Here is a 21656-nt window from a genome sequence, read left to right as displayed (position 1 = left end):
TCTTTGTTTGCCTCATCATTTCAAAGAGGCTTATAGGCATCTGGGAATTGGTTGTGCACGATATATGGAAATATTTTCCTTCGATGAGAATCAAGCAGAAGAGGATAACATAATGGTGTAGGTTTGTGGGTCGTCAGCTGATTTGTATTTAGCACAACTTTAAGCCACCACCACAGGGATTAACGTATTATAAAAACAAAACGAAGAAGAAGATTAGGGAATTGAGTTCCTTGTTTCTTGCACTATGAGTGTAGTCTATAACCACTAAGAAAGAATCGGCTTGTGTTGTAGTAAAGATTGTTTCTTTTTCATCGCTTTATTGACAAGCTCTAGAATGCAATTAGAAGGCTCATAATCTCCACTCTTCTATCTCCATATTGTTAGTTTCGATTCTAAAGAAGCAGAACAGTGACTGAGGTAACTTGCGATACACTATACAAAATTCTAAGTCTCTTTATGTTAGCAAACAATGGGATTCTTTGGGTGCATTGGGGTCCCCAAGGTCCCAAAGAAAGAAGGAAAGAAAGAACAAATGAAAAAACAAACTAAGCCGAAACTAGAATGGTTCTAATTCTAACAAGCCCAACCAAAATTGAGAGGCCTAAAGAAAAGTGGACAGAAAGGGGTGGGGGTTGAATCTTTCTGATTTCAATCAAGAACATTCGTTTTTTTGTGCTCTACAGCTTCTCTTCGATCGTAAATAATGTAAATGAGGGGCTGAGAAAGCAAAAAATAGATGAGAAAATTGACAGAATTTGGAAAAGGTTTATAATTAACCCCTACCGAATATTTACAGCGGTATACTATTGACTGCAAAACTTGTTTCTATGTATACTTTTTCACATTCTCTATATTGTAAAGAAAAAATGTTTGATAATGCACCATGGTCATCTCATATTGCAGCACTGGGGTTTCCCTTGATGTTGCAACTTGTCCCACATGCATATCATCTGTCTTGGGGATTGGTAATGTGCGGTGTAATAGTCGTCGATGCACCCAAACTGGCAGAACTTCAAGCTGTGCACATACTCCACCGGTTTAGAATTGTTGAACTGCTCCACCCACATTCCCATGCTCACATCTTCCATCTTGAACAACTGCACCATATAAACAGTAATTTATTAAATCATCACATCCATGGCCTTCTACTGTCCAGTAGATAATATAATAACAATCTGTGAGCATGCGCACAGACTACACACATGCAAACACATACTCGCAACTTGTGCTTTTCAAAATCGGATACGATGAACTTTGCTATGTCAGAGGAGAGAACGTATCCTGGACCATTCGCATAAGATGGATAATCTTCTTCTGGCCATTCCTGGAATAAGAACATGAAGATGCGAGATTGCTCATGACATAACGCATGTATCAAGTCTATATGAATGTGAAGAACAAAATGATAGTGTTAAACATCAAACTGGTACTAGAGAATTCTAACTCTTATTGATTTTTAAACTAGTCACCATCGCATACAATGTTCTGTGTAAAAATACAATGAAAATCAGGCAGATAAGAAATCCGAGTGAAATTTTCAAAATGAAAGTTAGAGTTTGATAAGAACATTTGGATGTCAAATTTCTGAAAAAATCAGGTAGGCCATTATCAAAAGTAATAGTGGTTCCTCTATCTCCTCGTTTTCTTTCAAGTAAAAAGTTATTCCTCCATCTCCTAATTGCTACAAAACACATCATCTATGAACATCTTGAAGGGAAGATAATTACTCTAATCTAAAGCATCAACGCTCAACTAAGAGGCATCCCAAAAGGGAATTTACAAGAAGACATACTAACACGTGGCACAAGATCACCTGCATTATATTATTACAATAAAACCTGAGCATTAGAAGAGAAACTAGTAAAACGGACAAGTTGTATAAATTTTCCTTTAAAATAAAAGCACATTAAGCAATATAGTTGAGATTCTAGTTATCAATTTAAAGGACAATTCATACAAGTCGAGAATACCAGAATTGATTCATGATTGGATTAGACCAGAAAGGGACTTATAAACAGTAGAAGTTGTATAAACTTTCCTTTAGAATGATTGGAGAAGCACAGAAGAATTCATACCTCATAAGTCACTGCCCATTTACCATGGCGAAGAGGCTTGTGGTGGTAGTTAATATTTCCAATATAGAGACTTCTATGTCCATGAACTTTCCACGCTTCCTTGAGCACAGCATCCACCCTGACAAATGTGTCATCATCGCACTTCATGATATATTTTGCAGGCACTGTTCGAATCTGTAAAGAGCCACATACATTGACATTCAGTATTCTCCATAAGGAAAAAAACAAATAGCCAAGTTGAAGTCTTGTTATGAGACTTTACCCCATATTCGCAAATTGCAACAGTCTTCAATACTACAAGATCATAGTTATCCATATAAGGAACTATAACAATGTCACCAAAATATCCTACTTCTTTCATTAGCTCCATGTTCACTTCATTTCTTCCATGCTATCAGAACATAATTCCAAAAGCTGTAAAATCTTTGGCATACAACTAATACATAAGTGGTTCATCAAAGCACAAAACAATGCCTTCTACATTCACCCTTACCAGAGCTACAAAAAAACGAGCCACAACACGAGAAGATTTGATTAACTTATGCTGCATCCAAGACTTTCTCACAGCCATCCGCTCCGCAAAATGGTTGCCAGCAGACAGAATGCCAATGAACAACTCCACATGTCCGTAGGGAAGTGACGGAGCTTTCCATCTGGAAACCATCTCAAGATGCATCGATGGTGCAAAACTAGGATGTGATGTGGGTAAGGAGGCAGCAAGCACAGAGTGCACATCAATGTCTCCATTTACAGATAGTCCAGTAGCATCCTCAAGAGCGAATCCCTGACAAGGGAGTATAAATCATAAGATACCCTGCATTCATCACAATGTAAGACGATATCACAAGGCTACTCAGTACTCACCGTGCGATAAGGGAAAGAAGTGAGATGCCTACCATCAACATTGATATGGTAACCTTCCAAACCAGCACTTACGGTAAGAACAAACAATTTTCCCTCTGCAAAAGGGTAAGGCCAGTCTATCGTCACCTTCTTCGTTCGTCCTATCAGCCTGTTCAACCACCATGTGGCCTTTGATTCTTCTGAGTGATCATCATCATCACGAATCCACTTCTCACATTTCACCTGCCCATCAACTTTGATAAATCAAAGAATCAGCAAACGTGTGCATTAGCTTGGCACAGCTCTATAATATACACTTCACCTACCAAGACTAAATTTAGTTAAATGCAACCCCTAAAAAAACAACAAAGAACCCTATTCCTAAATTCATGAAGAAAAACAACTAAAATACATTGAATCCACCTACCAGTATCTTCATCAGCCCGTGATTTCCAACCCTCACACCGAAGCGCAGACCCCCATTGCATCCGATAACAAGTGTTCTGCTCAATCACTGGCTTCCCACTCCAATCCCCCTTCAACCTCGGATTGAAATGCAATATTCTCGGTGGGTCCTCCCCCTCCACATTCTTCAAACCCTGCAATTCCATCATAAACTGCGAAACCATCACTGCTTCGTCTCCCTCCTTCAACATCGATATCTTCGGATCATATTCCGAGTGGGCCCACTTCGGCGTACCTACCACCGTTATATGAGACCACAAAGTCATCCCGCATGGAAGAACCATGACCCGTTTTCGGGCCTCAAATTCGGACCCGTTTAGTATAAACGAGTACGGGCACGGCTCGGAGCGGTTCTCGGACTTGTTCTTCAGGTCAAACTCGAGCTTCCCGGACTCGAGCTCGGCCCAGAGCTTCTTCCCAGCTGTCCAAGCATTCCTGGCGGCATTGTGAAGCTCAGAGACTTGGTCTCTACTGACATTGGCGTCAAACAGAGTGTCCTTGAAGACCAAGCCCGATACTTTCTTGACCTCGCGCGTTCGCCTCTGGGGGGTCCTATACGGCGAGCCTCCAGAGTCCCGAAACGGGTCCTCCGTGGGTCTACTTGTGGCGTCTCTCTCGCCCATTTCCTCTTCGCTTTCGAGCATGAACGTTCTGGGCAATGCGTCGAGACTGTCGTCTGAACCCGACGACCCGAATCCGTGCTTCAACACGTGAGGGATTTCGAAGGTGATAAAGAGCAAGTAGACGAACACTGCACCAATCAAAATTTGAACCATTCCGAGTCGACTGGGAGGCAGCATCGAGTCGACCTTGCCTCGCTTCATTGAATTTGTCCCGCAATGGCTCTAAAAATGTCAGCTTTTTGTACGGACAATGAGCAGGGCTATGAGCACAAAATGACCAACGAATGAATGGGTTTGTTCTGGTTTCTTTGCCACTCAATAACCTTAGATTTGAAGAAATTGAGGAAAGAGGGGTTCACTGAGAGTCTGAGAGACTGAGATATAGAGCTCAGAAATTCATATAGATATTTTAATTATAAAATGTTTTCAGAGAGCAAAAGGGGAAAGAAAGCAGAGAGCTGTGGTTTTAGACTAGCATTTGTCGAATTTGACGCGTTTGAAAATTTTATGCCGTAAAAGGAAACCAAATATTTTTTGATTTCACACGCTCCCATTGCTCTCCCCCAGCATTTTGCTTGATTGGGTTGGTAAGAAAAGAGGCACACGCACCAACGAAGGCGACGCCGTTTAAGTAGCTCAGGACTCAAGGAATGGTGTCGGCTGAACATGGCGAGGTACTGGGTAGAGTATTTTATTGGTAATTAATTCATTATTGTTTGTTTTTTTAAATTTTCTTATAAAGAAGAATATTTAGTGGTGATCAACAAGAGTCATTTTCTTCAGTTTGTGGACTTCCTGGTCAACTTTTCATTCTCAGGGGAAATTTGTTCCCCATTTTATAATAATGAGTTTTGTTTTATAATATCAAAATTTTATTAAAGTGTTAGATGCGCTAAGCTAAGGAACATGAAGATCTAAGAAATAAGAATAATAAAACCAAATATCACAACTTAGGAATTTCATAACTTTTATTGGCAACTTGTAAGTTGTGATTGAAAGGTGTACAAGTCTTTTTAAAGAGGATGCATTTGTTTGAGTATATTCCTTCAATATTTTCTTTATAGATATAAAGATGACATATTGCATTTATAATTTAGGCACAAAGGTCGTCAGCCACAAGAGTCAATATAAATACACATAAATACACAGGGCTATTACAAATACGGAGGACTCCATCATAAACATTGGGCGCACAAGTGTAGCTACGCATATAACCATAATGGGCCAAAGAAATTCCGACATAAAATTCATAAGCTTGCAAGGCATAGACCACAACGCACCTCAACACACAGTTTTACAACTGCAAACTACAATATTTAAACTCTCACAAGTAAAAAAATTACAAGTTGAGACTACGAACACGCAAAAAACTCAAAAAAAGTTTATGCACTTATTACACACACAAAAATTAAAACACACAAAGTAAATACAGAGCTAGAACCCGAGATCTTTTATTTATAAACTATTTAGCTACTTGATTGATATCATCAAATACCTAAATGATTCTGATGTACCTTATAATTCCTTATGTTATAAGATTTTTGTAATGTACTTTGAATATTTCGTTTATAAATACAAATAAAATAAAATAAAGGAAGGCAAAAACCTATATGTCGACGGCCTCATACGTTAAAGTGGTTTAAATTATTGCTTTACTTTAACCATGGATTGGACTGGTTAAGATTTTGGGTATTAAGGGGTGTCAGACCGTTGGGGACATGATTTGAATGCGTGGGCCGGTCACCGGTGGCCCAGTGGGGGTGGGACTTGTCACTTCAAGACGACGACGTAGAGAGCCCTAGTTTGGTTGGTGGTGCGGTATTTAATCGTTGGAGATTTCTTGTTCTTTAGTGTTTTTTTTTTCAAATTTTAAAATTGCAACTGATTTTAACTTTAGCTGTTTCCTCCTCGGTACCAACGAAAAAGATTTATATTCAGATTATCATCTAAAAAAATTATAATTTTCCCTAATTATATTACTAACATAGAGTGAGAAAATATAATTTTCAGAAGATTTTATACCATACTAAAAATGGATAAAATCTTGGCAAGTCTTTGTCATTTTCAGTTGATAATACGCCGCATTGCTTTTTTAGTTGAATTTGTGTAAAAAATACAATTTCTTTACCACATCTAAATTAGTTGTCATAATTACCACACAAAAATGTGATTAATTAGCATGATTTTACAACTTCCAGCGTTCTTTTGGGTTATGATTGTGAATATAATTAGAAAACTTTCCAAACCAGGGAGAGTTTCAATGATCAAATTCATTACTAATACTGAAAAAACAAAACAAGCCCCAGGAAAAGAGAAGAAGAGACGACGCGCCAAGACAAGACAAAGCCTACCGACAAAAAATCAAAAGAAGAAGAAAGGACAAAGCCCCTAATGGTTGGGCCTTAGGCTAAAAATGATCGATCGGGACAGTCATTTTTCTGATTTGGTCCCATGGTTAAAAAAATAAAAAGAATTCAACATATGCAGTTGGCTTCTTAATTGGTTCCAACTCTATTGCAATTTGCAACATCCCAACGTGTAATATTTGTATGTTCCGAGTAGTTAGTGTACCATCTAACATACATAAGATCAACGGCGGAGTCAGGAATTCTATCAAGGAGGGTCAACTTTAAATAGCTTTATAATTACAATGAACTTAGTTTTTATAGGAAAATATATATAAGAATTCATTATAATGATTAAATTTCAATCTCACAAATTTAATATCTTAGTAAGTACAACCCAAATTCTAGCAACCTAAAAATCATGAAAGAGTATCAAAAGTTGATTTTAGATAGAATGAGAAAACCAAAATCCATGACACACACATATAAATGATATATGAAGACATGAAAATAAATATATATCATATTCATGTTCATTGCAGACAATTTACATTTGTTAGAAGGGTCAATAGTAAGTATACCTATAAAACAACTTGGATAATATAGATAAATATAATATTTTCAAAATGTTGAGAAGGGTCAAGTGACCCTTGTGGGCCTTAATTGACTCCGCAAATGCATAAGATATGTGAAAATATTATTTAATATACATATGTATATTAAATGGTACACTGACCAATTGATATACCTAAAACATACAAAAATTTCACAATCGAGTAACATTTTTTTTGGGATTGAAGTCACGCGTCCTACATGTTGAGGTAATTACTATATGAATGAATGCAAAGTTTGCAACAATGCAAGACAAACAAATGGCGGTGGAGACAAATAAAGACAGCAGCAAATTGCCGCAAACCCAAATCTCCAACTCCAAAAACAAGGGTCTCCCACCCTTGGATATACCATAACTAAGTTGTCTCTCAAGTGCCACCTTTTCTTTCATTGTTCTGATAAACCAAATCTAAATTTATTTGTCCCTTTTAAGACACCCTGGCATTCCTTTTATTATTTGTACCTTCATACCCACGTAATATTAATATTGTCTCTAGCTAACATTCCTCTATCTATATATACCCAACCAACACATGTACAACTTCAATTTCAAAAGTCGGCTAGCTAGAGAGTACAATATATATATATATACTATTCTAATTTAATTTTAAACCCTCCTAGAGTTTAGGGTTTGAAACTCGAAGACCTGAGTTCGAATCCCTCCATTCTTGTACGAGAGTATATTTTAAACTCTGAGTGATATATATGGCTACGGCGACCTTCCCAACTGTTGACAAATGCACGTCAAACGGCCGTGAAAAGCACATGGTGGTTGCCGACATGGACGGAACTTTGCTTAGAGGGCGAAGCTCCTTCCCTTACTTTGCCCTCATTGCCTTTGAGGTTGGTGGGATTTTAAGGCTACTTTTCTTGCTCTTGGTTACACCATTAGCTGGACTTCTCTATTACTTTATCTCAGAATCTGCTGGGATCCAAGTTCTCATCTTCGCAACGTTTGCTGGTGTGAGGGTTTCCGAGATTGAGTCTGTGGCCAGGGCTGTGCTGCCTAAGTTTTATTCGAGCGATTTGCACCCTGAGTCTTGGCGTGTGCTGTCTGCATGTGAGAAGAGATGTATTCTTACTGCAAATCCGAGGATTATGGTGGAGCCGTTTTTGAAGGATTTTCTTGGATTCGACACGGTTTTAGGGACTGAAATTGCAACTCATAAGGGTAAGGCTACTGGGTTTGTTTGCCTACCTGGTGTTCTTGTGGGGAAGAAGAAAGCAGATGCTCTTAAAAAGGCTTTTGGAGATGTCCAGCCAGAGATTGGGCTTGGTGATAGGCACACTGACATTCCTTTCATGGAACTTTGCAAGGTTAGACACTTTTTATGCTATTCAAAATTTTGTTTTGTTTTTTTCTTTGATAGGTACACTAACGTACATATTTGCTTACCGACCCCCTTTTACAACCTAAATTCATAATATTTTGAACGAATTCTTTCTAGCGCAATCAATTCTAAATGTGAGATTGTGATACGAGAAATAATATTAGCAATAATACTAGAGACACTAGCTTTTAGACACCAACATTAACTTATGTGATAATCTCTTATTTAACGTGAATAAATAAGGTCTAAAGTGGTTATAAAATGAAAATAAATGAAATACTGTCACATCAGTTGTTAGTGTCCAGAAATTAATGTAATAAATTAATATCTAATGTATTACACGTATTAGATACTTTAAATTGATAACCTAATTACTTTATTTTACAATAATATAGAAGATATTACATTAATAAAACACATTATAAACCATCATAATAATTGACATATATAGCATGGTAAGTTTGAACGTGTCACATTAGATGGTTCACTATTATGATCTTTCTACCATTACACTTAGAATTAATTTAGTGCCATCAAACTCAGATTAATTAAACAAGAACATGTATATATGAACTTAATGAATATTGTTGCAGGAGGGTTACATGGTGCCAGCCGAACCAGAAGTGGAAGCAGTAACAAATGACAAGCTCCCAAAACCCATCATCTTCCACGACGGCCGCCTCGTCTTAAAGCCAACCCCTCTCATGGCCCTCCTAACCCTCCTCTGGCTCCCCGTCGGCTTCTTCCTCGCCTGCCTCCGAATCTCCGCTGGGGCTCTCCTCCCCATGCCACTCGTCTACTACGCCTTCTGGGCACTCGGCGTCCGCGTCACCGTCAAGGGCACCCCACCTCCGCCGCCCAAAAAATCCACTGGCCAATCCGGCGTCCTCTTCATCTGTTCCCACCGCACCCTCCTCGACCCAATCTTCCTCTCCACCGCCCTCGGCCGCCCCATCCCCGCCGTCACCTACTCCGTCTCCCGCCTCTCGGAGTTCATCTCCCCCATCAAAACCGTCCGCCTCAGCCGCGACCGGGCCAGGGACGCCGCCATGATCAAGAAGCTTCTAGAAGAAGGCGACCTGGCAATCTGCCCGGAGGGAACCACGTGTCGGGAGCCGTTTCTACTGAGATTCTCCGCTCTGTTCGCGGAGCTGACGGACGAGCTGGTCCCGGTGGCGATGGTGAATAGAATGAGCATGTTTCACGGGACGACGGCGCGTGGGTGGAAGGGTATGGACCCGTTTTACTTCTTCATGAACCCGAACCCGGCTTATGAAGTCACGTTTTTGAACAAGTTGCCGGCGGAGCTGACGTGTGGGTCCGGGAAGTCGAGCCATGACGTGGCGAATTATATCCAGAGGGTTATAGCGGCCAGCCTCTCGTATGAGTACACCGGGTTTACCAGAAAAGATAAGTACCGGGCACTTGCCGGAAATGACGGGACTGTCGTTGAGAAACCGTTGCTCCAACCCAACAAAGTCATGGGATGCTAGGCCACCTCAGCTGATGGTTTTACTCTCACTAGCTTTTTACTGTTACTAGTCTAGTTATTGTTTTTTTACTGCAAAAATTATATATGTCATTGATCAGGTAAAAGACCTGGTGCCTGGGTAATTATTCACTTTTTCATTTAGTCAGTCAAATATGTAGAAATAAATGACAAGGAAAAAGAGTGTGTAGTGTAGTGTAAGTGTACCAAGAAGAAAATATGTATTTGTATTGTCCTATTGTTTGTTTGGAATAATCACCATTAGTGGAATTTTGCTTTTAGTTTTATTTTCATTTTTGGGCAAGGTTTAAGGAATTGTTTTGAAAAATAAAAAATAAATAAAAAAGAGCGAATGTGGATTAAGGTCAGTTGATCAAGGCACGGTCCCTTGCACCCGAGTTCAAACCCCCTCCCCGTATATTAAAATAGTTAGGATATCTCTCTTGTCAAAAAATCAATATATAAAAGAAAAAGATGAGAAAAGGAAAAGGAATATGGTAAAGAAATAAGTGAAGATCCAACGGCTATGATAGATTCATTTCAATTGGGCGAATGGATGGTTGGGATAGATCCAAAACAAACCAAGCGAGTCCTACGTGTTTGTAACGGGCTGCAAAAGCATGTCGTTTGCCCGCCTCTGTCTCCTCCCTCCCTCCCTCTCGCAAGCTCTCTCTCTCTCTCTCTCTCTCTCTCTCTCTCTGTGTGATAAAAAATGAAATCATATTCAGATTGAGCTATAATTTTTGTTGATGTTATAGATAAACAAAACGGCAGTGGAAGAATAAAGAATTGAAAATCAAAATGGACTCGACGACGATCTCGCATCTTTCGCAAGGATCAATATCGTCAAGTATAGGAGACTCGTGGGAGCTTGAAGGAACTCTGCCTCTCAGCGATAGGCTTAAGGCCTTCAAGACCTCTCAGTTCGACCCTGATTTCTTTATCACCCAAAAATGCCACACAATGAGTGAGAAGGTCAGAGAACCACAACCTCTCTCTCTCTCTCTCTCTCTCTCTCTCTCTACATGCCGCTCCTGATTGTATGATATGTTTGCTTTTTTCGTTATTTTCATGGGGTCGGGTCTGTAAAACCAAATTATGAAAAGGGTCGTCAATCGTTGCAGAGTTCCTGAGAACAAGACATGCGATTTTCTAGAATCAGGCAAACAAAATCTGGTTGTGTTTTTATAATTTTACGCTTAATTTGTTGTTAGTATTTAGTTCTAGTGATGCATGGTGAAGAATTTTACTGGAATTTGTAATATAATATAGGCATTGATGATGGTTTTAGGAGATAAAGCACCTCTGTTCTTACCTTGTTGAGCTGAAGACGGCATCTGCAGAGGAAATGCGTAAGAGTGTGTATGCTAATTATTCAGCCTTTATTCGGTGAGCGCCATTCATTCCCTTCCTATTCTTCTAATTATTCAGCCTTGATTATAATTTGCTTTGGTGCATATATTACTATTTATATTGGTTCGTTTGCAGTACATCTAAGGAGATCTCTGACCTTGAGGGACAGCTCCTTTCAATGAGAAATCTCCTATCTACTCAGGCAGCTTTGGTTCATGGGTTATCTGAAGGAATTCGGGTTGATTCGTTGTCTGCTGGCTATGAAGATTTCACCAAAGAGGACACATCGATTGAAAATAGGGAACTTTCCGAGATAGAGAATTGGTTAGGGGAATTTCATGACACCCTTGAAGTTCTCTTGGCCGAAAGAAGAGTGGATGAAGCTTTGGCTGCCTTGGACGAAGGAGAACGTGTTGTGGACCAAGCTAAGGACAGGCATAAATTGAGCCCAGCGGCATTCTTGTCAATGCAGATTACAATCACTGAACAGAGACAAAAATTGATTGATCAGCTTGCAGAGACTATGTGCCAACCTTCCACTCGCGTTGTTGAGCTTCGCTCAGCTGTTGTAGCTCTCAAAAAGCTCGGGGATGGTCCCCGTTCCCATACGTTGCTACTTAATGCTCACCGTCAAAAGTTGCAGTCCAATATGCAAGGCCTTAGCTCAACTAGCACTTCATTTGGATTAGCATATATCGCTGCACTTTCACAACTTGTCTTCTCAAGCATTGCACAAGCAGCAAGCGATTCCTTGACAGTTTTCAGTGAGGAGACTGCTTATACATCTGAGCTTGTTACTTGGGCAGTCAAACAGACGGAGGCGTTTGCTCATCTCCTAAAGAGGCATGTTCTAGCTTCATCAGCAGCTTCTGGGAGTATGAGAGTTGCTGCTGAGTGTGTTCATATATGCTTGGGACACTGTTCTTTGTTAGAAGCTCGTGGATTGTGCCTCTCTCCGGTTCTGTTGAGACTCTTTAGGCCCTTCCTTGAGCAGGCATTGAGCTCCAACTTAAAAAGAATTGAGCAGAGCAGTGCTGCGTTAGCTGCTGCTGATGATTGGCTGCTTCTTTATCCACCCGTAGGTGCACGCCTTATGGGTTCTACTTCATCTCTTAATGCTGTGAGCGCATACCAGCCAAAACTTTCAAGCAGTGCTCACAGATTCAATTCAATGGTTCAGGTGACCATTGATCTCACTTTTACTTCAGCACTTGTTCAGGAATGTCCAACTTCACAAAAACTAATTAACTAATGTTGCTAATAATATCTGGATTTAGGAACTTTTTGAGGATGTCGCGCCCCTCGAGACCCTGCAGTTGGATGGTCCTGCATTAGAAGGTGTTTTACTAGCCTTTAACTCCTACGTCAATTTGCTGATGAATGCAGTACCTGGTTCAGTGGAGAACGAGGAGAACTTGGAAGGTTCAGGAAATAAACTCGTTAGGATGGCAGAGACAGAAGCCCAACAGTTAGCTTTGCTAGCTAATGCATCATTGTTAGCAGATGAGCTACTCCCACGTGCCGCTATGAAGCTTTTGCCCTTGCAGCAGGGTCAGCAAGCTAACAGAACAATGGAAACCCCTAAGAGATCTTCAGACAGGGGAAACCGTGTTCCCGAGCCAAGCAGGGAATGGAAGAAGAGGCTTCAGCGTTCGGTTGAACAGTTGAGAGATAGCTTCTGCAGACTACACGCCCTTGATCTCATCTTCACAGAAGACGGTGACACACGTCTCAATGCACACATGTACATAAGTATGGACGGAAATATAGACCCTGAATGGTTCCCATCCCCTATCTTTCAGGAATTTTTCGCTAAGTTGACAACATTAGCAAACCTTGCAACAGATATTTTTGTGGGAAGGGAAAGGTTTGCAACCATCCTATTAATGAGACTGACAGAGACTGTGATCCTCTGGCTTTCTGATGATCAGAACTTCTGGGCAGAAATAGAAGAGGGGCCAAAGCCGTTAGGTCCTCTTGGCCTTCAACAGGTATATTTATTCATATTCATTTGCTAAATGAATCTTTTGCTCTACCTATGTAATCTACGTTAACATTTTGTTTGATTTCCATGCAGTTCTATTTGGATATGGAGTTCGTGCTGCTATTTGCATCCCAAGGCAGATACCTTTCTCGGCATCTCCATCAAGTTATAAAGAACATTATCGGTCGAGCTATCGATGCAGTTACAGCTACTGGAGTTGATCCGTACAGGTACAGCAAGTAAAAGCTAAAATCTTAATTGAAAATAGCTTAAAGAAACAAAAATGTTATGAATGCTTGTTAATCAGAGAATATCAGCATTGCTCTGTATACCTTAATTCACATTCTTTTTCTTTTCTTCTTTTGGCAGTGTGTTGCCAGAGGATGACTGGTTTGCTGAAGTAGCTCAAATAGCAATAAAGATGTTGACTGGGAAAGCCAACTTCTCAAACGTAGAACAAGATGTTACCAGCCCCACTCAATCAGTATCAGCAAAATCTGTATCATCCATCTATTCTCATGGAAGTGAGAGCAATTTTGCTCACAACTATAGAGAGTAGTAACATGCTGTTGACAAACTCATTTGTTGATAACAAGGATTTTGTCTTCAAAATTTTACCCGCAATTAGAATCATCATTTCATGGTGATGATGAGTTTTTTTTTTTTTTTGGGTCAACCTGGTGATGATGAGTTTAGGGGTGAGAAAGAGCAGTGGAGTTGGTGCTTGGTGGTTTAACAGAAAGATAAAAAAAGAGAGATTTCTGCCACTTTTCAGATTAATTGGATGTATAATATTTTGATCCTTTTGACTTCTTTAAACAATAAGCATGGCTATCACGTGCATGCTCTTTTTTTTTTCTTTCTTTGGTGAAGACCATCATGTGCAGACACAAATATGCTTTTGAGCAGTAAAACCTGTAAAGGGAAAAGAAGACAAAAAAGAGAAAGCACAATCGATATCTTTGACTCTAGTTAATAACTTGTCCTCTAACCCAGAAAAAAACAGAGAAAATCAAATCCTACAAACTCAACACACTTTCTCAAAATCACATTTCCTTCTGTGCAAACAAAATGACAATTGAGTTGCTGTGGGTTGTGCTCATCACCATCTTAACATTTGGAGAGGCAAATCCAAGACTAAAAGAAGTATGCAACCCAAGTGACCTGAAAGGCCTAACCATTTTCAAGTCTGGAATTCATGTTGACACTTCAGGCCGGCTGGCAAAGTGGGTTGGTGGCAATTGTTGCAACTGGGAAGGCATTTCATGTGATAATAGGACTGGCAGAGTGGCAGAAATAAATCTATCCGCTTTCATTTCATCTGATGATTCTCCTTTCCAAGCCCAGATGGAAGGCTTGTTCTCTTCTTCAATTACCCTCCTAGCCTCTCTTCAAGTCCTAGATCTTGGTGGGCTCTCTGGTCTTTCTGGGACACTTCCAAAATTCATAGGTTTTCACCTCCCGGAGCTCAGAAGGCTCGTTCTTTATGGCAACAACCTCAGTGGAGCAATCCCAGAAAGCATTGGTAAGCTGTCAAAACTTGAAGAACTTGTGCTGCCTGAGAATAAGTTTTCTGGGTCACTCCCATCGAGTCTGGGGAGCCTTAAGAATCTAAAGAGGCTAAGTTTGTATTCAAATCGACTTTTGGGTAGCATGCCTGATTCGTTTACAAATTTGACAAGTTTGGTATATTTGGATCTTCATGACAATTCTCTAACTGGTCACATCCCACAGAGAATTGGTCAGTTGCAGGTCTTGGAAGAGCTTGATCTTTCAAGCAATTTCTTGGCTGGGAATCTTCCACCTTCATTGGCTAATTTAACTTCCATTTCAGTTATGTGCTTGGACACTAATTATCTTGAGGGACCAATTCCATTTCCATCAAGCTCTGCCCAAATGTCTTCTCTTAGGCTTTTAAGGCTGCATACGAATCATCTTACAGGGAAAATACCACCCACATTTGGAGATCTGGTCTCCCTCCAAAGATTTTCCCTAGCAAATAACAAGCTTGAGGGAGCAATCCCCTCTAGCTTTGGTAATTTATCAGCTTTGAGAGAGCTATACCTTAATGGCAACCAATTTTCTGGTCAAATACCAAAATCAGTTGGTCAGCTCTCCCAGCTTATACTCTTCAACGTCTCTCATAACATGATCCAAGGACCACTTCCTTCTGAGATGTCTTCCCTCCAAAATATTCAAGCGCTCGATCTGTCATTCAACCTTTTAAGCCTCACCTCCATCCCAAAATGGCTTGCGGAGCTGCCGTCCCTTTCTCGGATTTACTTGGCAGGATGTGGGATCCAGGGCAACATTCCAGTATTCTTGCGCTCAACTCCAAGTCCAATTCAGGAACTGGACTTATCAGCCAACAATCTTACTGGAAGCATTCCAACATGGCTTGGAGTTGGAAGCCTTGCTCAGCTCTACTTATTAAACCTGTCCAGGAACTCACTTGTTTCAAAGATCCCTGACTCAGTCACAAACTTGCACGACTTGGGTGTGCTTGATCTCCATGGAAACAAGCTATCGGGCTCGATGAGCCGAGTTTTCGAGATAGGACAGGGGTTCCCAGATGGATCACTAACATATCTTGATCTTTCTGATAACAAATTCTCCAGTGGCATGAAGCAAATTGGGGTAGGAGCTCAGCGTGGCATTCAGCTTCTCAACTTATCAAACAACATTTTGCAAGGTAGATTTCCAACATCCATAGAGAGACTGAAGTTACTGCAAAGTCTGGATTTGAGTTCCAACAAGTTAGGCTTCAACTTGCCAGAGGCCGTGGCGAATTTAAGCATGTTAGAGACGCTAAAGTTGGAGAAAAACCGCTTTGCTGGTAAAATTCCAAATGGGTTTTTGAAGTTGAGAAAGCTGAAGCAATTAGATTTATCAGACAATCTTTTGGTCGGGGAAATCCCAGTGGGTAAACCCTTGAGTGACTTTCCCCAGAGCTCTTACTCTGGAAACAGAGGCTTATGTGGAAAGCCTCTCCCTCCTTGTAAGCCTACATGGTTTGGTTGATGTGTTTGAAAACTCATGAAGGCCTATCCACCTAAATAACTTTTACATTTAGTTCCAAATTCTTTTATTTATAAAAACATTTACAATTAGTGCATGGCTGTGATGATTTTTGCACTTGCTATGGCATGCTTGTTGCCTCAATTCATTGGAGATTACTAGAGTCTACAACTACACAAAAGATGAAACCTCTTGAATTTTTGCTGTATTAATGATTGATTTTAAGATTTACATTGTCCCAACACTTACAGGGGTCAAAGGGGATCTTGGGTCAACCCCAGTTGGTGGTAGTTCATGTAGTCAATTCCATTCAATCGTATACAACATAAGATCTGCTCGGGCAACTCTTCGGGTTTGTTCCCCTGTTTTAAAATGCAAATGTGAGATATAAATGAACAAGTTCAAAAAGCCAGCATGAAAAACACAAAGTGAATTATACGACTCAATTTAACCTGTTGGACAAACTTACCTGAATTGTGAGGCCAACATCCAGGATGCAGAGCTTTAGCCTATCCAAGAATGCTTCAAACCCCTTCCTAGAGATATAACTAAATCTGTGCATATCCAAATCAATCTCCAGGTAGTTTTCTCCCTGAATTCAGGTATTCATTATAAAAAGAAAACAGAATCTGTTCGTCCAAAGACGAATTTGGAAGAATGGGGCAAAAAAAATTAAGCAATACAAATACACTCACCAAGTAAAACTCATGTTGAGGACGTGAAAGAACTGGTTTTTCATTGTAAGCCTGCATAAGCTTCCGCTCCGGTGCACTCAAGTGAAGATCTTCCACATTCACAACACGTCCCAATATTTTCAACCTTTCTCGAAAGGGTGCAATTGTATCCACAGGAAAACCTTTGACCTTTTCAACTTCATCGTCAATTAACCTCTGGTGTGAAAAAAGGCACAGATATGAATTGATAAAAGTATTATGCATCATTCTAGGATGACTGCCCCGTCATCATCACTTGCGAAAATGATATATACAAAAAAGTTCAGCATGAACTGAGGCTGCAATGCAAACTTCAAAAGGCTCCATCTTACTCTGATATTTTCTTGAAAATTAGGTGGAAGTTCCTTGGAGTATGTATCAGAAAGCTTAAAGTACAAAACAAAATTCATTCCTTCTCCATCAGTCTCACCCTGAAAAATTGCAGCAGGATACAATGGCACCTGTAGATTTCATGAAAAGGACAGTATTAGAATAATTGAATAAGTTTTACACACTTCTAGAAAGCAATTCCATGTACATTTAATTTACTAAACACAACGTATCTAGACTGACTACCCCAACCACTTAACTCTTGAATTCAGATTCAATGACAAATGACTCCACCACCAGAAACTTTAAAACTTTAAAATTTGAAACAAAACGATCATACGAAGAAAAAAAAGGGAGCAACTTCTACAAGCAAGATAGATTTACACGGCCCTGGGCCTTTGTTTAAGTAGTGAATGGTGTGGTAGAGTGGGAGAGCTTTAAAGTTGGAATCATGTGTGGTAAATAAATGTGATAGGTGCCAGGGTATAACTCCTCAGTTGTTAACTTGTTACAGCTTCTGGGCAATTTAGAGAGCATTTAAATTATCCTATTTATTTTATTTTTGAATTTCAAATCCCAGCTGGATGGCTTGAGGCTACTGCAAACAAGGATTTAAGTTGTCTTAGGAGCTTGAAAACCATTATTCTCTGGCTAATTTAAAATAGACAAATATGCATTCATACAGAGAGAGGAAGAAAGGGAGAGAGGGAGGGGGTGGGGGATAGAGAAAAATACCTGTACATTTACAACAAGAATGGCAGGAAGATCTCCAGAAGAATTAACAATAGGGAGTTCCACAAAACGAGCTATATGATCTATTTTTCGCTGAGATAAAAATACGTCAAGACCAAATGGATAATATGCAGCATAGCTGGGAGCAAATTCCTTCTTCTTGTCCCTGCGATAAAAGAAGATCAAATTACAATGGTCTAGTGGAAAAATAGTTCTGGCAACAATAGATCTGCATAAGTGAATCTCAATTTTTGAATGACAGTGAATTTTTTATATGTTAATGGATGCCCACTAATATTACTACTGACATTTTTTCATTAGATTATGTTAACATAAAAGAAAAGTGTCTGAATGTATGCGCAGAATATGAAATGTCTGATATGCTATATGAATGTACATATATACATGGACTAGTGTGTAAACCAATTGAACACTTTCCTCTGAGAATCTTACCTAAAATAATTCGGTCCTCGAACTTTGAATGTATTTGGCTCAATATGTGACCAAGAATCGAACATTTTCTTTTCTATAGGGCAAAAAGGAACTTGAGAACCTGCTATTGGTCTTTGCAGAAGCATCTTTGAGGAAACTGGAATTGAACATAAATAAAAAAAAGAAAAGGGTTAAAGGAATTACAATAGGAAATGTTTATACTAGACAAAAGAGTCAAGATGCTTACAATGAATGGACACTAAGAACTACCATAAAATATTATGACCATTTCTTTTAACAAGTAAATATCAACGACCAATTGAGGAAAGAACTAGGAGAGATGGTAGAAAATACGTCATGGATCAACATTACTTAACCAAGTACTAAGAGAAAATTCACTGTGGATGACAATTTAATATTAAATTTGAAAAGAACCAAACACTGAGAATCCCATGGGTGCAATGCAAGTGATTTGATAAAGGAATAAAAACCAGCGTAAGGATAACTACTTGATGAATAACAAGACTGCGGCTAAAGACTAAAGAAAATGCATACTCGAGATAATAATGATGACAAAAAAAAAAATTATCCTATTTGTTTCTACTGTGTGCATGTGAAATATTAATACACTTAAAGATAGTTCTGGTTCTTACATAAACTTGCATTAGCTTGCTCTTTCCATTTGAAGGGAAATTTTAAGGCAGCCTTTTTCCTTGCACTCGGTGGACTAGAACTTAGTGACCTTCTCTTTTCAACAGAGGGAACGGTTGACGCAAGACAAGGCAGACAGTTGCTTGGAAGAATCCCACAATTATCCAGTATTCCTTCCTCTTTGGCAGATGCTTCATCCACAGAGGAGGATATTTCATCAAGGAACACAGGTTCATTTGCTTCAATTGCTGAATGATCATTAAATTTAGTTTGGGTATCAACGTCATTAACATTCATGATCTGGACATTGCTCCTTTGAGAAACCACAGTGACAGAGTTGTTTGCAGAATTTTCTGTTGAAAAATCCCCTGGTTTATGCATTCGATCAGTAGAAGAGGTATGGAGGCCATTGACATTATACTCTCCACAATTGGCATCTTTCACAGACGAATTACTAGATACAGATACACGGTCAAAGCCGTTTAAAGATGACATCTCTGCAAATAATAAGAGTTTCAATAATTCAAGTATAAAGACATCTAATAAATCAGAACAAGAAAAAGAATGCACATGTGACTGAAATTTCAAAAACTTACCATCTGGAGCACTTTGGAAATCTTCATCGCAGTCCGATTCAAATATTGCAACTGGATCAAACCATGCCTCTTCGATACTTTCTGTGGATGCTATCACATTTTAATAAAAATCAGGGGCTATGGCCGTAAGGAAAAATTACAGTAACATGCAATTTGAGGATTAAAACGTTTGATAAGAAAATGCCGCCAAAGCCTGACTAGTTTGTCAGAGAGATTGTATTCCAACATGCCATTTGTAATAAAAGACAAAGACAACATAAGCAATTTCTTCTTGTTGTCTATCAATTAGCTCCGAGGAAGATTTCAAAAGCCTCCAATTGGGAAGGTGGTCAGCTTGTTAGTCACCAGAAAGAACCCAAGGATCCTCTTAAAGACTGAACCTTTTCCAGAAAACAGGAACATAGCTTAAATTGATCAATTGGTCTCAAAGAAAATTAAAACTAGCATTCTGGCTCTGGAAAGCTCAAATTCCAATAAATAAAACCAACCACCAAACCATTCAACCAAAGAAGAGAATCCCAGAACTGAATTCCAAAAGACAAACTAAATCAAAACTCCAAAATTTGCATCCCATTCTAGAGAGAGATTAAAGAAAATGAACCTTGGAAAGTGGGGTTGTTGAAGGTGGAGCGATCAGGAGGAGCAGACCCATCAAACCTGTCCGGTGATCCCTCAGGCAACCGGGCGGCCCGACCCGGAGACTGTTTAGCCCATCTTTTCACCCCATCTCTCCTCCTCTTCCGGCTCTTCTTCTTCTTGGACGAACTCAATCTCCCTCCAACGCACCGGTCCGGCGTTGACACACACGCCCCCATGCCCCCCCTCTTTCTTTCTCACTCACTCAGAGATCAACAAACACCGTCACCATAACATAATTATAGTTAGAGAGAGAGGTGAAGGGAGCTACCGTTTGTTGGTTGTTGCTCTGTTTATTGTTTTTTTTGTTTTTTGTTTTTTGTTTTTTGTTTTTTATTTTGTTCTTTTCTTTTGTGAAACCAAAGCTTAAGGAGAAAGCTTTTATTGCAGTCAAATAAAAGAAACAAAGGCAGTGACGGCAGTTATGGTGTGGTGTGGCAGCTAAGGCCAAACAAGCACAAAGGCATCTCATGACATGAGTTAATAGCGGCTGGTCATTGTTGGGGTGGGGTGGGGGAGGTTGAAGAAGATGGGGCCCACATAACGACAATCATTTTTCCACGTGGCGCAATATGGTGATCCCTTAACACGGGAACGTGTGATGTTATTGTTGGCGTTTAGCTTACGTTGTTCATTGTACAAGTTTCTTGGTGTACGATGTGTCGTCTATTCTTTCCAGCTCCTCTGGGTCAGTCCACGAATTGCCATGGCCTCACAGTTTCTTCTTCGACAATTACAACAAGGTCGGCTTCTATGTACCTCTTCTGTTGAAATGATTAAAATATATTATTATTTGTTTTAATAATAAAGGAAAAAATAAAAGCTAAATAAATAAATAAATAAAAGAGAAACAAACGAAAAGAAGAACTTTTTTTTGGTAGAGGTGGATAGGAGGATAGGAGGATTGGAGAGGAAGGGGAAATTCATTTTAAAGATCTCAACGCTTTTGTTTTGTCCACTCATTCTCACCAACCAAAATTGATTTGCTTTTGATACTCCAGATATTTTAAAAATAAAAAACAAATAAATACAACCCATGCTATTTCTAATTTTATAAAGATAAGGAGGCATTTCTATTCCCTGTAAATCACAGTCTAACACATATGCAAAAATAATTGAGAGATTCACTATTATACCCAATATAGGGGCTCAAATTATAAAAATACATTATATGAAATGAACTTTAGAAACACACCCAAAGTCCATTTATAACATAACAAAAATGCTTTTAACTTCTTATAAATATAAAACTGTCATCGATTTCTTAAAAGAAGCCCAACCCCAAAAGCTCATAAAAAACCCAAAACACTCAATAGGGCATCAAAGTAATTTAATAATCAAAATAAAATAAAATAAAGCCAGCTGTTATTTTTGGGTTTTTTTTAGGTTTGTTTATAAAAATTAAATTGTGTATGGTTTATTTATATC

The 21656-nt window shown here is 39.3% G+C and overlaps 5 protein-coding genes across 8 annotated transcripts; 3 read left to right on the top strand and 2 right to left on the bottom strand.

The window, feature by feature from the left end:
• Window positions 1-745: 745 nt before the first annotated feature.
• On the bottom strand, window positions 746-4650 carry LOC110772893 (hydroxyproline O-galactosyltransferase GALT6-like). Of its 3 annotated transcripts, XM_021977382.2 has the most exons (7): window positions 3346-4646; window positions 2940-3172; window positions 2569-2859; window positions 2338-2466; window positions 2076-2249; window positions 1217-1324; window positions 746-1097 (listed from the first exon to the last, which is right to left on the bottom strand). In XM_021977382.2, the coding sequence occupies exons 1-7, from the start codon at window positions 4205-4207 to the stop codon at window positions 888-890; spliced, it is 2007 nt and encodes a 668-aa protein (XP_021833074.1). In that variant the 5' UTR covers window positions 4208-4646; the 3' UTR covers window positions 746-887. The 3 variants fall into 3 exon arrangements, with proteins under 3 accessions (XP_021833074.1, XP_021833075.1, XP_088103617.1); XM_021977383.2 differs by lacking the exon at window positions 2338-2466 and having other exon boundaries at window positions 3346-4648; XM_088247491.1 differs by lacking the exons at window positions 746-1097; window positions 1217-1324 and adding an exon at window positions 1331-1813 and having other exon boundaries at window positions 3346-4650.
• A 2884-nt stretch (window positions 4651-7534) lies between these two features.
• Window positions 7535-10064, top strand: LOC110772863 (glycerol-3-phosphate acyltransferase RAM2-like). Its single transcript, XM_021977346.2, has 2 exons — window positions 7535-8280; window positions 8888-10064. The coding sequence occupies exons 1-2, from the start codon at window positions 7669-7671 to the stop codon at window positions 9785-9787; spliced, it is 1512 nt and encodes a 503-aa protein (XP_021833038.1). The 5' UTR covers window positions 7535-7668; the 3' UTR covers window positions 9788-10064.
• A 366-nt stretch (window positions 10065-10430) lies between these two features.
• Window positions 10431-13715, top strand: LOC110772892 (Vps51/Vps67 family (components of vesicular transport) protein). Its single transcript, XM_021977381.2, has 6 exons — window positions 10431-10758; window positions 11075-11172; window positions 11272-12316; window positions 12414-13127; window positions 13214-13350; window positions 13490-13715. Exons 1-6 carry the CDS (start codon window positions 10585-10587, stop codon window positions 13677-13679), a joined length of 2358 nt encoding a protein of 785 aa, XP_021833073.1. The 5' UTR covers window positions 10431-10584; the 3' UTR covers window positions 13680-13715.
• A 323-nt stretch (window positions 13716-14038) lies between these two features.
• LOC110772880 (uncharacterized) lies at window positions 14039-16200 on the top strand. The gene has a single exon (XM_021977362.2). It carries the CDS (start codon window positions 14192-14194, stop codon window positions 16139-16141), a length of 1950 nt encoding a protein of 649 aa, XP_021833054.1. The 5' UTR covers window positions 14039-14191; the 3' UTR covers window positions 16142-16200.
• Window positions 16201-16321: 121 nt separating this feature from the next.
• On the bottom strand, window positions 16322-20693 carry LOC110772881 (uncharacterized). 2 transcript variants are annotated; one of them, XM_021977364.2, is made up of 9 exons: window positions 20194-20693; window positions 19593-19673; window positions 18999-19493; window positions 18367-18502; window positions 17917-18079; window positions 17184-17312; window positions 16834-17028; window positions 16608-16730; window positions 16322-16500 (listed from the first exon to the last, which is right to left on the bottom strand). In XM_021977364.2, the coding sequence occupies exons 1-9, from the start codon at window positions 20405-20407 to the stop codon at window positions 16393-16395; spliced, it is 1644 nt and encodes a 547-aa protein (XP_021833056.2). In that variant the 5' UTR covers window positions 20408-20693; the 3' UTR covers window positions 16322-16392. The 2 variants fall into 2 exon arrangements, with proteins under 2 accessions (XP_021833056.2, XP_021833055.2); XM_021977363.2 differs by having other exon boundaries at window positions 19593-19682; window positions 20194-20692.
• Window positions 20694-21656: the final 963 nt, after the last annotated feature.

The sequence above is a fragment of the Prunus avium genome, chromosome 1 (genome assembly GCF_965620075.1).
Source record: "Prunus avium chromosome 1, drPruAviu1.hap1.1, whole genome shotgun sequence".
NCBI lineage: Eukaryota > Viridiplantae > Streptophyta > Magnoliopsida > Rosales > Rosaceae > Prunus > Prunus avium.
Note: the sequence above shows the minus strand (reverse complement) of the source record. Positions and strands in the feature narration are given on the sequence as shown.